We start from the raw sequence: 15,807 nt of genomic DNA on the forward strand, positions 1-15,807 counted from the left end.
ATGGACGTGATGCCTATAGTATGCAGAGAGTGGCACTGGGAGTCCATGATTATACTGCCTACTGCAGGTGGCATGCCCATGCTGTGTACAATGTGCTGCTAAGAGAAAGGTAATTAAAAAAGAAAAAAAAAAAAAGGCAGTGAGTTCCCCTGTAAAACATTCTGATGTTCTTAGGCAGCTTGTGGGGCAGACAGAACAGCAGGAGCCATCACCAGTGGCGGACCCCAGAAGAAGAGTTGGTTTGAGGCCACTCTGCATTACCATTGCACAGAGCTGCCAAATAAAACATGTCTATTTTGACAAAAAAAAATATGGCTTTAGAAAACACTTTAAGCTCAGATCTTTACCAATAAAATATGCAAGTACGTCATGGTAGTAGGCAGATGTTCTGTCCGCCAAGAAGAAAATATGACACAACAACCAGAATTTAAATATTTATTCTTAAACCATTTAAAATCCCCCTGAAATATTGAAATAAGCTTACTCTATTAACAGATTTACAAGAGTAATGACTACGAAGGATATAAGGGTACCACTGGATTTTTTTTTTCTACATTTTTTTCTCTCTGAAGTTCTTATAAAGCTTTCTGAGTGACTGTATTTACAACTTTTACTGCTTATATATTTATAAAAATATTTTATTTTTTAACCATAACATTGTTTTCAAAAACTATTTTCAGACTTTCTCAAGATATAAATTTGAAGCGAGTCTCAGAGAGCAGAAAACGCAAACAGAAAGGTTTCCTTAAAAATGAAAAAGAAAGGAATTAAAAGTGAACTCAATTCTGTAGGCACCACTAAATATGTTGCTTGCTCCTTGGCTTTAGCCAGTTACTAGTTTTCAAGTGTCCCCCTTAAAACAGGAATTCTGTTGAGGGGCATCTACCTACCCTGCAGTGGAAATAAGCATGCTGCAATTTGAAGCTTTTTTTTTCTACCATTACAGTACATCAAGTCTGTGCTTCCATTTCTGTACTGTTTTTATTTGCTAGACACAAGTTTAATAAACCTTACATATCAACGCAAACAAAAACACACAGGAAACCAGATGCTTTTCCTTCCATCCAGTTGCCGATTTAGTATTTCTCTCTTCTAGCTAGGTTGCTGACTGCACCTTAAAAAGAATGTTCTTGGTGCCACTGACAGAACGCTTTCACTGGTCAGCAACTGGCTGCATTAGCTGAAAGTCAACTGAGACAGAAGAACTATGGGGCCCGCATATTTTGAATTCTAAACCTGAACACCTAGATGATGGAAACAAATGGTAATAAGAACACCTCAAACTAGGCCGTGATCGTCTAATTATACAGAATGTTTGAAGCTCAAATCAGTGGGAAATCCATATGCTGCAGCTTTCAGCAAAAAAAAAAAAAAAAAATCATGGATGGATGATTATTGGCTAATTAGTTCTAAAACAATCTCCTCCTCCTGACAATTTGCCTGTAAAAGGAGTTCTGTCATCTGCTTCACAGAAACAGAAGCACCAACACTATTTCGAGATTTTGTTTTTTTTGTAAGCACCTACCCTCCTGCAACAATTTAAGGATGATCTAAGCAATGGTCTAGACAAGGAAATCCAGTCCCAGCATCAGTTCAGAGTAAAGCTCAAGCTACACTGGTAGGTGACAATCCAGGAAAGGCCCCATGGCATCATTGGCAAAAAGCTAAAGTGTGGCTAAGACATTGTGCTACCAGATCTTCACCACAAAAGCAGTCCATACACTGCCAGTTAAATAACCACCTCTTCAAGCAGCTATAAAACAGTCAATGGACACTGCAGCATGCTCATTTGCATCAGATACTGGCGGACGCATCGCTTTAAAACACAAATGTCTATTTTCAATAGAAAACCCTAAACACTGCAATGGCAATTAGATAAAATGTGGAGGTCACGCACCATTACATTATATATATTTGGCAGACAGGTTGGAGTCCATACGGTGCGTGAGAGACTGGCCATACATTACAGCTGAGAAATGGGAGGCCATAGTCTCTGGCACATATAGGTAAAGAGCCCGATCAACAAAAATGACTAAGGTTATTAGAAAAAATATTTAGGGCTCAAATCATAAAAATGCACACAAACATTATAATATTATAATATAACAAGAATACATATTATAATATTATAATTACACCACCTGAAAAGGAACAAAGTACATGCGGAAGCAAACATTTGCACTATTTATAATATATATATATACATACATGTACATGGGGTTTACTGAGGAACACCCCATCAAGCAGTACCATAAATACAGTTATCGACCATTTACAGTTCCGCCGGCTGTTTGGAAAGAGTTTTTCTGCTTTTTACTGCCAAAACATCAAGTCTTTTCATTACTTATAACTTAGTTAACTGTATATTAAATGGTAAATAGACTTAAAATACACTTTCACAGGAGTATAAATACATCATGGTGCTGATGGAGAAGGGTGGAAAAGAACAGGAAAAATGGAATATAATACAGAAGAGCATTGAATGCTGGGGGATGCTGGTGTAAACCATTGTCTATACACTGACAGAGTGAAGATCAGGTTTTAATGATAAATAATGTGGACATGTCACCCTCTAGAACACACAACACTGCAAGGGAAAGAAAAAAAAAAGAAGAAAAAAAAAAAAAAAAAAAAAACAAGTGTTTCGACACAGTCTTCTTTTTTCTGATATTGAGGTCTTGGTGTATTTTCAAGCAAAAGCTCCACCCACTCAATTTTAAATTCTGCAGCATTCCCTATATACCAGTGCAAATCTAGGTTTTCAGACAGATGGGTATGCAACATATATATTAGGAGAGCAATCCTCTTTCAGGGAATGAGTGGCCAATATGCAGTCATTCAGGTCTATAAACATTAGTAAAATCTATACACAACATACACTTACTGAGCTACCATGCCTACCGCCAACAACCCTTTAAAGCCTACTACTACATGCAGCCAAAGTCAATGCTGTATAAACTGTATGAAGCATCGGCTGTGTACAGTATAAAGCACTGTGTTTCGACAGCAGTATGGGAGCTTCCTGTCCCTGGAACAAAATAGAGTTGGGCTGGGTGCTGCTCAAACATTCACAGAAAGCATTGCATTTTATCAATGAATATAAGGCTTCCTCTAAATGGCTGATGTTGAGGTTGTATCATCACCCCGGCCTCTTCACCACCTTCGCCATTTAGAGAAGTCTTGTATTCATTAATAGAAATACAAGTCTTCCTCTGAATGGCTTGGCAGTGCTTTGCTCAACTCAATTTTGTTCTGGCAACAGATGGAAGTCTCCTTATTGCTGCTGGAAAACAGTGCTGTATACTGAATGTAGCTGATGCTAAAGGAAACAGTTCAGCCTAAACAAGTGAAAGCAAAGCTGAAATTAGGCTTTAACCTATGACTACTCTGCTGCTAAGTGCCACACAGCTATCTGTAAAGTAAAAATCCAAGCAGATCAAGGACTATATGTGGCATTCAAAGGCTTTTAGGAACTAGCATTAGAGCCCAAGGCACATTTGCACAAGTGCACTTATACTTTCAAAGCTAAATTTATACCTGGAAACCAATATTTCCGACGTTTACTTGCTGGCATACTGAATTGTGTGGGTGTCTTCGTACATCACGGAAAAAAACCCTCAGAATTTCTATAGCTAACTCTTAAGTCTGTTCTGTCCCTTTGCCCCAGTCTGTAAGCATGCATAGCTGCCAACTTGCCCTACACCCCCAATACTGTGGAAGTCATGTAAGCCCCCATATACCTGGAAGCCTTGCACCATTAGCGAGAGCACAGCAGTGTGAAAAATCCATGAGGGAGAGTGGCTTGGTAAGTATACATACCGGGATTTGGGCTACTATTGACAGTGTCTGACAGTTAAAGTGGTTGTAAAGGAATTTGTTTTTCTTTTTAAACACACATCTCCATACTTGCCTCCTCTTCTCGGGTCCCCCTGCTAGCTCCTCCTCTCTGTCCAGTGCCCTCAACGCCTAAACATTTTTTACCTTAATGGAAGGAAGACATTAAGGTAAAAAATGTTTAGGCTTTAGAACCACTTTAAGCAGAAGGGGCACCAAGATTACCATATGCGGTGTAATGGGAAGGAATTAAAACTGGTGGGATAAACAGTCTAGAAAACAAGTTCCACATTACCTAACCGCTCCCATTCATTCTGTTTCTGCCATCTTCCTAGCATAGTCTTCCGCTGCATAATCCCCCTAGTGCTGACATGGCTAGAAAATAAACTTAGACCAAGTGTTAAACAGGGGAGGGTGGGGGAAAAAAAAAAAAAAAGTCTCGTCGATAAAATCTGTCCTGCAGCATTGTGTCTGCCACAACATGACAAGTCCACTTTACAGCTCCTGCTCTCCTTATTATAGCACATATTATACATTGTCTTTCAACAGGCTGTCTTTCCTTTTTTTTTTTTTATTAAAGAAAAAAAAAAAAAGCCCTACATCACATTGCTGCAATGTACAGCAGGGACACTGTGGAAGCAAGAACTTAAATGTTAGACATCCTTGGTCTAACAGCAAAAAAAAAAAAAAAAAAAAAAAAAAGTACAAATAAAAATGTATTGCTTTCATTCTCTTTAAAGAAAACAGAAGATGCACAAAAAAGACCTTACAAATCAGAAAGTCTTGTCACATATTGGAGCAAAGCTGCTTATTGTACCTCCACTCCAGACAAGCAAATATTGCTGCTTTGCCAGTTACTGATTCCGGTCTCCAAATAGATGGACCAAGGTGGAATTAATCTAAAACAAATGATTTCTTACAAAAAAAAAAAAAAACACAGCAGATCTGCATTCAGATTTCAAGGCTTTGCGTTTGAAGGCGATAAATTCCAGCAAAATGTTTAGCATAAAGTGTATGACACGTAGTCCCGGACATAGCTGCTCAGTTTGTCCAGTGTGGTGATATGTTTTCTGTTTATAGAGGGTACCTGATAGCCACAAACAACGGAGGAAGAAATTGTAATAGCTACACCAAACAAGCATTAGAGAGCAGCATATACATTTACTGGGAACATCCCTGCTGAAGCTGTAAATTTGTTCAAACCTACATTCACACAGGCAACATATTTTTCAGTTTCTAACGAAATAAAATGCATTTTCAGTATAATTAAAGTGCATCTAAACCCAAGAACAAAAATGTAATATATTGCAACTCACTAGTAGATGACAGCTGCATTATTTTTCCCCTTACTCCTTTTCCTTGATGATCCTGCCACTAACACTTCCTGTCCTCCGCATACTATTTATGGTGGAGAAGAGTTGTCACCCTGCCCTCTTGATTTAGACCCACAAGCAACTCTACCTCCAACCTTTCATCATCATTACATGCATAGAGCACTGGAAAACCAACAAGTTTTGAGATTTTAGTTTGGTGTACAGAAGTTTCAAAAACTTGATTTCTATCAGGAACAGGTATTCTCCTGCACTTCCACAGGAAAAAAACAAACAAAAAAAAACTAGATTAAAATAACAAATACACCCATCGCCTTTAAGACTAGTAAGCTGCAATAAATATTAGCATTCATCTGGTTAAGATCATCTGGTTAAGATATACTTCAAGTACATAAAAAGGCTGCTTCCATTTTGTGCAGCTGACAGATACTCTCCATAAGGCATCTTGTACGCTATGGAGACTGTGGAGATGAAGTTCTGTGCCTCATAGCAAGCCGGAGAGAAGTTCTTGGTCATAGCTAGGGTTGAGCCTAGGCATGTTTGGACGCAGAGTTTATCACTGCTCATGTCCACCAGTATACCTTTCCTCTCAGTACAAGAGATTGAGAGAAATATAGCTAAGGGCTATGGACCACAAAGAAGTTTTGAGGCAATCATTTATGTATAGTGAATATTTGGGTCCTCAGTACTCACATCTACGCTAGGGCCTACAAAAAAGCCCCATACTGCCAGCTGTAAATTTGGTTTAATGCTTCAGAGAACTCTAGCAGAATGATTTCAGCAATGGGATGCCAGTGGGCAATTCAGCTAGCCAGCATTGGATCCATGCTTAAAATATAATTGGATGGACATTAGCTTTCAGTGGCACTTGCATCTACATTTCTACAACTTAATGGACAGATGACAGTGCATAGGACAATCTTAGCTGGCAAACACCTTTTGACTGCTGCTCAAAGGGCCATAAAGAACTTCTTCAAAGACTACACAGTGTCATAAGCAAATTGCTAGCTGTAAAGCAGCTCCAATGTGCCTTAGTGAAAGAGACCCGCTGTATACCACAAACATGCTCATCCACCAAGTAATGGCAGAAGTCACACACAAATAAAACAAAACAGACCAGTAGATTCAGTCAGTGAACAGTGCAACACAAACATACAACCACTTGCACATCTTCCTAGCCAAACTGTTACCCAACATGGGAAAAAAAATAAAAAAAAATTTAACAGCATTTCAACATTTACAGGATTAAACAAAAGATTAAAGTAGTAAAAGTTCAGTCTTTACAAAATAATTTCCTGAAAATATAAAAACCCATTTACACCATCACAAAAAAAAGAAATTAACAAAAAAAAGGGAAGAAAAATAGAAAACAAAATTGCTAAATGTTCTTTTCTTTCCAAACTGTCGATCATAGTCACATGGATGTGTATCGTGAAGATCCGAAAGGCACAAGGAGCTGAAAATGCTAAGCATGGCCAGGCGGTGAGTATACTGGGCGGGTGTCCCTCTGCCATTCTCATACAGCAGTGTCATGGTCTTAAAATGAGGATGATACTTAGGAGTCACCAACAGAATACCTAAAGGGGAAAAGGACAAACAAGTCAAATTGATAAAATGTGGGAGAGAGAGGGGGAGAGAGAGGGGGAGAGAGGGGGGGAGAGAGGGGGGGAGAGAGGGGGGGAGAGAGGGGGGAGAGAGGGGGGGAGAGAGGGGGGGAGAGAGGGGGGGAGAGAGGGGGGGAGAGAGGGGGGGAGAGAGGGGGGGAGAGAGGGGGGGAGAGAGGGGGGGAGAGAGGGGGAGAGAGGGGGGAGAGAGGGGGAGAGAGGGGGGGAGAGGGGGGGAGAGGGGGGGAGAGGGGGGGAGAGGGGGGGAGAGAGGGGGGGAGAGGGGGGGAGAGGGGGGAGAGGGGGGGAGAGGGGGAGAGAGGGAGGGGGGGAGAGTAAAGGTTTTAAAGAACCCAAGGAAGGGACCAAACTTTCAGCTGACTGTTAGGGGTAGCATGAAAGTGGAATGAACCATCTCTAAGAGTTTGATTTCGAGGTTGCACAAGGTTCATCAATTATTTCCTCAGCAGAGGAAAAAAAAAACTGCTTATTTTTCTACGTGATCGTCTGAGGTTAATGCCTCATTCTGTACCCACTGTTCCCTTGGTAAAGGGTTTGAGGTGGGGAAGGGGGACTAGTACGCTTCCTATCCCCTTGGATAGAGAATGTGATTAAAGCCGCTAATCTTCCTTTTAAGTCCTGCAGGGCAGAGGAAAATGCATCTTCAGTCACGTATACAGGGGCTGAAGTGTGAAAGCAGTGGTCCCAAAACTCACACTGGTTTGCCATATATCTGGTATCTCCGGAGTGGATGGCAGTACGGAGGAATATCTGGAGTTCCCAGCGCCTTGGGGTGGAACTTTTGGTGCCTTAGTAGTAAACGTGGAAGCCATAGTGCTAAGCACAAAAGCAGAGGTACTCTAATAGAAAGTACTATTTGCATAGTAGAAAAAAAAAAACAATGGCAGCATAAAGATTAATCTGATGCTAAAACACAATGTCTTTTGCTGTACTGGAAATGCCCGTGTACACCTCTCATGTGTTCAGCGCTCCTGTGTCGGACTGCTTATTCAGCTGCTCTGGTAAACACTTCATGATAAGGGTGTCAGCCTTATAGGACCTCTCAGGTGCAAGCCTGGTTGCCTGTGCGCTGTGTGGTTCCAAGAGGATGGAGAGTTCACACAGACTCGGAGGAGAGAAGACTAAAGCTGCCATGCGGCCTTTGTCCTCTCCCTTGAGAGAGGCTGGCTTCGCTGCATTATAAAGCAAGTAAAAAACAAAAGTTTTCTAGAAAAACCGCTCTGCATCCCTCGAGGGGGGTTCTTGTTTTGAGGCTATGTCACACTGCTCAAAGATTCACAGGGTGTGATGTAGCTTTTACTGTACATGCACCCTCAGCTCATCGGTTTCCCCATTTCGGGGGAGAGGAGATAAAAACCCCCTCCTGCTTAGGACACACCACGCTGTTGTAGCTGGACACAGAGCTGCTGAAAGGGTATGTGTATTCTTACTCCTTCTAGAGACTTTAAGGCATTACAATATTAGTATGAAAGAAAAGTCTAGGTGGACTATGCAGTTCCTTAGCCTTTTCTCTTAGCCTTTTCTCTTAGCCTTTTCTCTTAGCCTTTTCTCTTAGCCTTTTCTCTTAGCCTTTTCTCTTAGCCTTTTCTCTTAGCCTTTTCTCTTAGCCTTTTCTCTTAGCCTTTTCTCTTAGCCTTTTCTCTTAGCCTTTTCTCTTAGCCTTTTCTCTTAGGGCCGGTTCACACAGGGGGCGATGCGAGGCGACACGACTTGCCTCGCCGCGACCTCAGCGGCGACTTGCAAATGACTTCTGTATAGAAGTCAATGCAAGTCGCCCCGAGGTCGCCCAAAAGTAGTACAGGAACCTTTTTTGTGAGTCGGAGCGACTCGAGTCGCTCCTCTTAGAACGGTTCCATTGTACAGAACGGGGGCGACTTGTCAGGTCGCGGCACGGCAAGTCATGTCGCCTCGTGTCGCCCCCTGTGTGAACCGGCCCTTAGCCTTTTCTCGCTGCAGGATACTGCTGTAAACAGACAGATCTAAACTTCATCCATCACAGCGGGCAGCGTAGTTAAACCTTCAAAGACCGGGTCCCTTTTAATAGGGGTTCCACGCATTTGGACCTGTATAGCACCCCTCAGGAGAACTTTAGGTAATGCAAGGCCAAAAACAGTCCCGATTCCTAGGGTCCAGCTCTCAAAAAGAGAAGTGTTGCAGGCAAAACCTTGTTCTTCTATGCGAGGCCCAGGTACCATCCTGTGGCCGCAGTGGCCTAGATGGATCTAGTTGTGGAGGCTTTTTAAATCCAGCATGGATCCCTCCTGGAGCTCCTCAGAGCACATCTTCACTTCACCAACAACTTAGAAACTGGCCAAAAAAAGCCAAACAAACTGATGTGCTTCTGGAAGGAGGAGGGGGTTATATAGGGAGATAACTTCCTTGATTGTTCCTGAATGGAGGAGGGGTTGTATAGGGAGCGAACTTTCTTGATTGGGTACACCAGTGTCATTAAAACTTCATCCACCATGGCAGGTGGTAACTAGTGAAACTAAACCCACAAAAAAAACAGCAGTGCGTGGAAAAACCCCCACAAAACCACAAGGTATCCTCAATCCCCAAGTCCGTAGCCAACTGCGGTAGTAATGCAACAGTGTATTAACATAATAGTACTGCGTTTTTCGAAAAAAAAAAAAAAAACAGGAAAAAAAAAATTTTGGTTGCATATTCAATTGCAACTACACGGCTGCCTGCAAAACTTTGCTGCCAAAACAGGCATCAGCCGATGCACTGACGTCTACCTTGTAAAACTTGGTAAACGTATGGACAAACGACCAGGTTGACGCCTTACACACCTGAGCGACAGACGCTTGGTGTCGGACAGCCCAAGACGTTCCGATTGCCATTGTGGAGTGGGCCGTGACTGGAAAAGGGAGCACCTGCCCCCCCTTCAAGGGGTAGGCTTGTACTACTATCCACCTGGAAATGGCCAACGAGACCGACATGCCTTTCTTGGGACCATCTATCGAAATAAACAGTGAGTCTGACTTCCGAAAGGGAGCCGTGGCAGACAAATACACCTTCAGAGCTCTAACCATGTCCAAAGCGGAAAGGGCCACCTCTTTAGGGTGCTTCGGCTTAGGACACAGCGATGTTAATACAATGTCCTTATATATATGAAAAGCCGAGACCACCTTTGGTAGAAAGGACAGTTGCGGACAACGCCACCTTACCCCTGTGGATAACCAGATAGGGCAACTTACAGGACAAGGCTGCAAATTCCAAAACCCTCCTGGCCGAGGTGATGGCCACTAGAAAGACCACTTTCTGGGAAAGAGTCAAAAGGGGAATCTCCCCGACATTCTCAAATGGCAGTTTTTGAAGCGCCAACACCACCAGGTTCAAATCTCATGGGGGTAACTGTGGACGCACCGGAGGGACTACGTGTCGTACCCCCTGAACGAAGGTACTCACCAAGGAGTGTGATGCCAGGGGTCATTGGAAAAAGACAGCTAAAGTTGAGATTTGCCCTTTGATGGTGCTTAACGCCAATCTCTGGTCCACTCCCTGCTGGATAAACAGCAGGATCCTGGATATGGAAAAGGATCACGGATGCCATCCTTTCTCCTCACAGATGGAGATGTAGGCCTTCCAGGTACGATGGTATATTTTCCAAGAAGATTTCCATGCCCGCAACATAGTTGAAATCACCGAGCCAGACAGACCCCGGTTCCTCAACACCTGGCTCTCAATAGCCATGCCGTTAAAGCAAGAGATGGTAAAGCAGGATGGAAAATTGGACTTTGAGATAGGAGGTCCTCTCGCAATGGCAGTTGCCAGGGAGCGTCTGCCACCAGACGCACCAGGTCGGCGTACCAAGGACGCTGAGGCCAATCTGGGGCAACCAGTATTACTGGGATCCCCTCAGCTTCCACTCTGCGAAGCAGACGTGGCAACAGTTTCAGTGGAGGAAAGGCGTAAATCAGCTGGTACTGATCCCACGGAGCCACCAGCGAGTCTGCCCATGGATCTCTTGTCCTGGACACGAATCTTGGCACCTTCCGACTGAGACGGGAGGCCAGTAGATCCACATCTGGTGTTCCCCACTTCAGGCACAGCAGCTTGAATGTCTCCGGATGCAATGCCCAGTCTCCTGGGTCCAGCATCTGTCGACTCAGATAGTCCGCCTGCCAGTTCCCCACCCCCGGGATGTAAATGGCTGACAGGGCCGGTACGTGTTGCTCTGCCCACCGAAGTATGTGAGCAACCTCTCGAGCAGCGACTGAGCTTTTTCCCCCTTGGTGATTTACATACGCCAGTCGTGGCTTTGTCAGACTGTATCCTTATCGGACGCCCTTGAAGAAACTCACCGACCATGTGTGGAGACATAGCATGATTGCTCTCAACTTGAGCAGATTGATCAGCAACTGATTCTTTCGTCGACCAGAGGCCCGGAGCTGACTGAACCCCCATCACTCCACCCCAGCCGGATAGACTGGCGTCCGGAGTGATCACCGTCCATTTCAGAGGAACGAACGATTTTCCGGACTGAATCACTGGGGACCTCAACCACCAGATCAGAGAATACCTGACTGGCTGGCTCACCTGGATCTGTTGATCTAGGGACAACTGAGATTTGTCCCATTTTAACAAAATCTCCTTCAGCAGCACTCTGGTGTGGAACTGGGCCTAGGGAACTGCCTTGATGGAGGCTACCATGAGTCCCGGTACTCGCATGCAAAACCGGAGCGACGACCACTTGCGGTTCATCAGTAGTTTGACTGCGGATCTGAGAGTCTGTAATTTGTCTGAAGGGAGAAAAACTCCCGCTTCCCTGGAGTCCAACAGCAAACCTAGGTACTCCAGACGCTGGGTCGGTAGCCACCCAAATTCTTGCAGGGTCTGCATGGTGATAGCCACATCCTCCTCTAATTCTGAGGCGGAAGAAGCTCTCAGGAGGAGATAGTCTAGGTAGCCCACGATCGCGATCCCACGTGGTCTCAGCAACGCCAATACTGGAGCCAGAACTTTGGTAAAGACTCGGGGGGCTGATGCCAGACCAAAGGGAAGAGCCACAAATTGGTAATGGGCTTCCCCGACTGCAAAACGCAGACATTTTTGATGCTGAAGGCATATGGGTATGTGCAGGTATGCATCCTGGATGTCTAGAGGATGTCAAGGAGTCCCCTTGATGGAGTGCAGCGACTACTGAGCGAACTGATTCCATTCTGAACCTCTGCACTTTTACAAAGTGATTGAGGGCTTCCAAGTCCAAGATCGGACGTACCCCTTCCTTCTTGGGAACCACAGATTTGAGTAGAATCCCTGGAAGCATTCCGATTCCGGGACTGGTACAATCAACCCGTGATTCAGCAAATCCCTTAACGCCCACAACAGGGCCTCCTGGTGAACCGGGGATATGGGTATGCTGGAGGGGAAAAATCTGTTTGGCGGCCAAGAGAAACTATCTTGTAGCCTGTGGAAATCAGATCGCAGACCCATTTTTCAGATAACCGGGAGGACAACCGGGCTGCAAACTCCCAAAGGTGATCCCCCACCCGAGACATGGGCTTCATGCTGTAGCACTTTTATTCGCAGGCTTGCAGTTCCAGGGACGTTTTTAACCATCCGTGGGCATCCTGTCGGGCTGGGGACGTTTCGTCGAAGCTCTGGGCAGACAAAAAAGCCGCTTGTGAGCAGAAAAAAAGAGGGCCCTTGCCTACGGCGTGGCTCCTTAGCTTTCCTGGCCTGTGGTAGTAGTGTACTCTTACCACCAGTGGCATTTTTAATGTCATCCAACGAGGCTCCAAAGAGCCCTGGATAACAGAGGGAGAGTATACAGGGGCGCGTCACAGACGTACTTAAGGCCTTGCACTAGTTGGTCTGATAGTTCCACGCAGACAGGGGAGGCCTGTTGCTCTCCCAATTCGCGGTGCAAAAGTTTTGCCCACTCAGTCCGTGTCTGCAACACCAGTGCGGATGCCAGTACAGGTCGCACGGCTGACCCCACAACCGTAAACAAGGAACGAGCCACCACCTCAGCCTTCTTGTCCGTGGAATCCTTGAATGCAGGCATCCCCTCAAGCGGGATCGTGGTTACTTTATTTAACCTGGATACTGGGGGGTCCACGACCGGAGGAGCCAACTGGGGGGTCCACGACCGGAGGAGCCAACCATTTCTTGAGAAGGCTTTCCTCAAAGGGGTAACACACCGCCATGTATTTGGGGACCGAAAAGGTCTGTTGTGGGCAACCCCATTCCTTGTAAATGAACTTGTCAAAATAAGTCAGATACAGGAATACCTTAGATGAACGTGCTGGCTTGCGGGACCCAAAAGGGACAGGTACATCAGATGGATCCGCTGGCTCCTGGATCTTCAGGGTATCACGCACAGCTGTGATAAGTGCTCCAACAAGCACTTTGTCATGCACGGACCCAGACGTGGACTCATCCGCACTGTCCGAATGGTCTTGATCAGTGTCATCTGACAAGACAGAGCAGGGGTCACCGCCCTCAGCAGGATCCAATTCTGCGTCAGAGCTCTCCCCAGAGAACAGGGGGGGGCATGGGGCAGGGGCCGCTTTTTAGCATCTTTCTTCCCACGCACCACCTCTATCTTGGCAACGAATTGAGGACCGCCGTCAGTGTGTCCATAGGGGTCCGCAGGTGACCCGGTTGTAATTGCTTGGATTTCGGGGGAAGAAACACCAGTTTCTGAAGCCATGCTGACTATCCTGTCTGCCACCTGAAGGGGACTTCGGACAGTGACAGTCCCACCCTCCTCGCTGCCAATGACTGAGGGGTTCTAACCCGCCGGACTCACCACCCTAAGAAGTTCTGCGCTGTTTTACAGCAGTGCCTGTAGATCCCTAGCGCTCCCAGATGCAGAGGGACCAAAGCTGTGTCGGTGGCAGTCCGTCAGCATGATCTGTGAATGATCGCTGAGCGAACTGAAACATGTGCCCAGATTACACAGAAAGCCAGCTCTGTGATGACAAAACAGGAAGCTGAGGGCACAGGAGCTGCTAGAGCACAAAAAACGTGGTCCGGCTTCAAGAAAATGGCCGCCAGTGTTCTGAATAGGGAATCACCGGGAAAATGGCCGCCTTTAGCCCAGAAGCATGCTGTCCCTTGCCCACACTGAAAATGGCCGCCAGCCAGCGCCATGAGAGGCAGAAAGAAAACATGTGGCAGACACAGCGCTGCACCAACACAGGGGGGCAAACCTCACAGGCACCCTCTGGGATTAAAGCACACAGGACCCAGGCACCCCAGCACAGCCAGAACCCAGAGCACACACACACCGCTCAATACATGTACAGCCCCCCCCCCCCGTGAGGGGGGGAAAGGAGGAGAGTTAGGGACAGGGGAGAGAAGAGGGGGTGAAGGGGCCCCCGAATCGACCTACCAGGGAATGCCCAGCTGCTCAACCCTGCAGAGACCGGGAATGCTGTACTTACCAGTCCCGAAGAGCTGGGAGACATTCCATTGTAGCCAACTCCTGATCAGTACAGGAAAGTCTACTGGCCCGGTATACTGTGACACAGACATTAGTAGCCTAGTCATATGTATGCCCCGGAGCTTAAAAGCTCACCGACCACCTCTGGAGCCTAGGTATGTCGTGGCCTGCCGAGCTGTAGCTGCGACCTGCACGCGCTCGATGGCCGGACTGGGGAGACTACAAGGATAAGTGAACCAGCCTGTCACCCAGCCGGCTGTTGATAGAAGATCACAGGATCATTCATCCTGCGCAAAAAGCCAAGCTTCTGCATCAAAAAAACCCCGGACCTATGGGCCCGCAGTTCCTAGGTGCATCTCCTTCACTAGGCAAAATAAAACTGAGGCTGCTAGGGCAGACTGTGGGGATTGTAGCCTAGGGACCGCCCCCTGGGCAGAATTAAAAGTTCTGAAGTGTTGTATTACAACTTTGCCTAGTATTCTCCAGTGATAGTGCTAACAACCCATTTTGTTACAGAGAGGAGCTGTGTCGGTCGGTAAATATAAGAGAAATAACGTTTTTCCTGAAACTTCTCTTAAATTGAAGGTGCGTGTGTTGCACCACAATATGCAGTGCTTACAGAAAAAGTAGATGTACCACAATCAGGTGTCTGACACACTCAGGCACACGCACTGGGAGTAAGAATTTGTTGGTTTGTTTTTTGGAGTCTGAAAAAAAAGATGAACTCTCACAATCTCCATGAAAGCAGTGTCCACAAACAGGTAAGAGTTAGCTGTACAGTAGTTACCAGCCCACACTGAAAATCCAGTATTGTCCAGCTGTGATCTGCTGCTCATGTGCCATACAGCGGGTACTGCCCAGCCATCTTGGTTCTCTTCAGTTTGCTGCCTCCTTTGGCTGCAGACAGCCAGTTCCAGTGATGTGCTGGAACGGTCTATGGCCCCAAGCTCTGATCCCGCAGCCTCAGTGGGAGAAATTATGCAAGTATCTCTGGAGGCTAAAGGCCAGGTGCATGCTTATTCTGGCCTAGGCTGGAATGATGTGGCAAAGGGGGGCAGAACCAAAAGAAAATCAAAACATTTCCAGCAATTCTGCTTTGGGAGGGAGTGTTAAAAAAGAACTATTTAGGAGTTATTGAATTGATAAAAATGCACGACATGGCAATGAAACTACATAATTTCATTTTATCATCTTGAAGTAAGGCTCGGGTCGCACAGCCACGATTTGGGATCCGACTTGCAACACCCCAAGTCGCATGACATGTGAAAATCCACATCAGTCAATGAGAGCTGTCTTAGGCCCCCTTTCACACTGTGGGACCGCTATTTTCAGTGGTGCTTTACTAGTCAATTTTGCAGCGCTATTCAGCTGCTGGTGGGGCGCTTTTACTCCGCTAGCGGCCCAGAAAGGGTTGATTTAATTGGCAGGAGCGGTGTATATGTTGCTCCTTCACTGCTCCAAAGATGCTGCCAGCAGGACTTTTTTTAGCGTCCAGCCAGCGCGCAGTTCCAGTGCGAAAGCCCTCTGGGCTTTCACATTGGAGAGACAGCAGTGGCTCTTTCAGGGCGCTTTGCAGTCGCTATTTTAGCGGTGTAGCAACTGCAAAGCCCCCCAGTGTGAA

General features: G+C 46.0%; 1 protein-coding gene across 2 annotated transcripts in view; it reads right to left on the minus strand.

Annotated features, from left to right (window-relative positions):
• Nucleotides 1-421: 421 nt before the first annotated feature.
• Nucleotides 422-15,807, minus strand: part of STK26 (serine/threonine kinase 26) — a 179,823-nt gene continuing 164,437 nt past the window's right edge. For both annotated transcript variants that reach the window (XM_077493978.1, XM_077493977.1), the window contains one exon: nt 422-6,742. In XM_077493978.1, coding sequence (XP_077350104.1) covers nt 6,721-6,742 — 22 coding nt within the window. In that variant the 3' untranslated portion in view covers nt 422-6,720. The remainder of the gene's footprint in view (nt 6,743-15,807) is intronic.

This window comes from Lithobates pipiens, unplaced genomic scaffold, assembly GCF_037356315.1.
Source record: "Lithobates pipiens isolate NorthernLeopardFrog02 unplaced genomic scaffold, aLitPip1_a1.2 Scaffold_1, whole genome shotgun sequence".
Classification (NCBI taxonomy): Eukaryota; Metazoa; Chordata; class Amphibia; order Anura; family Ranidae; genus Lithobates; species Lithobates pipiens.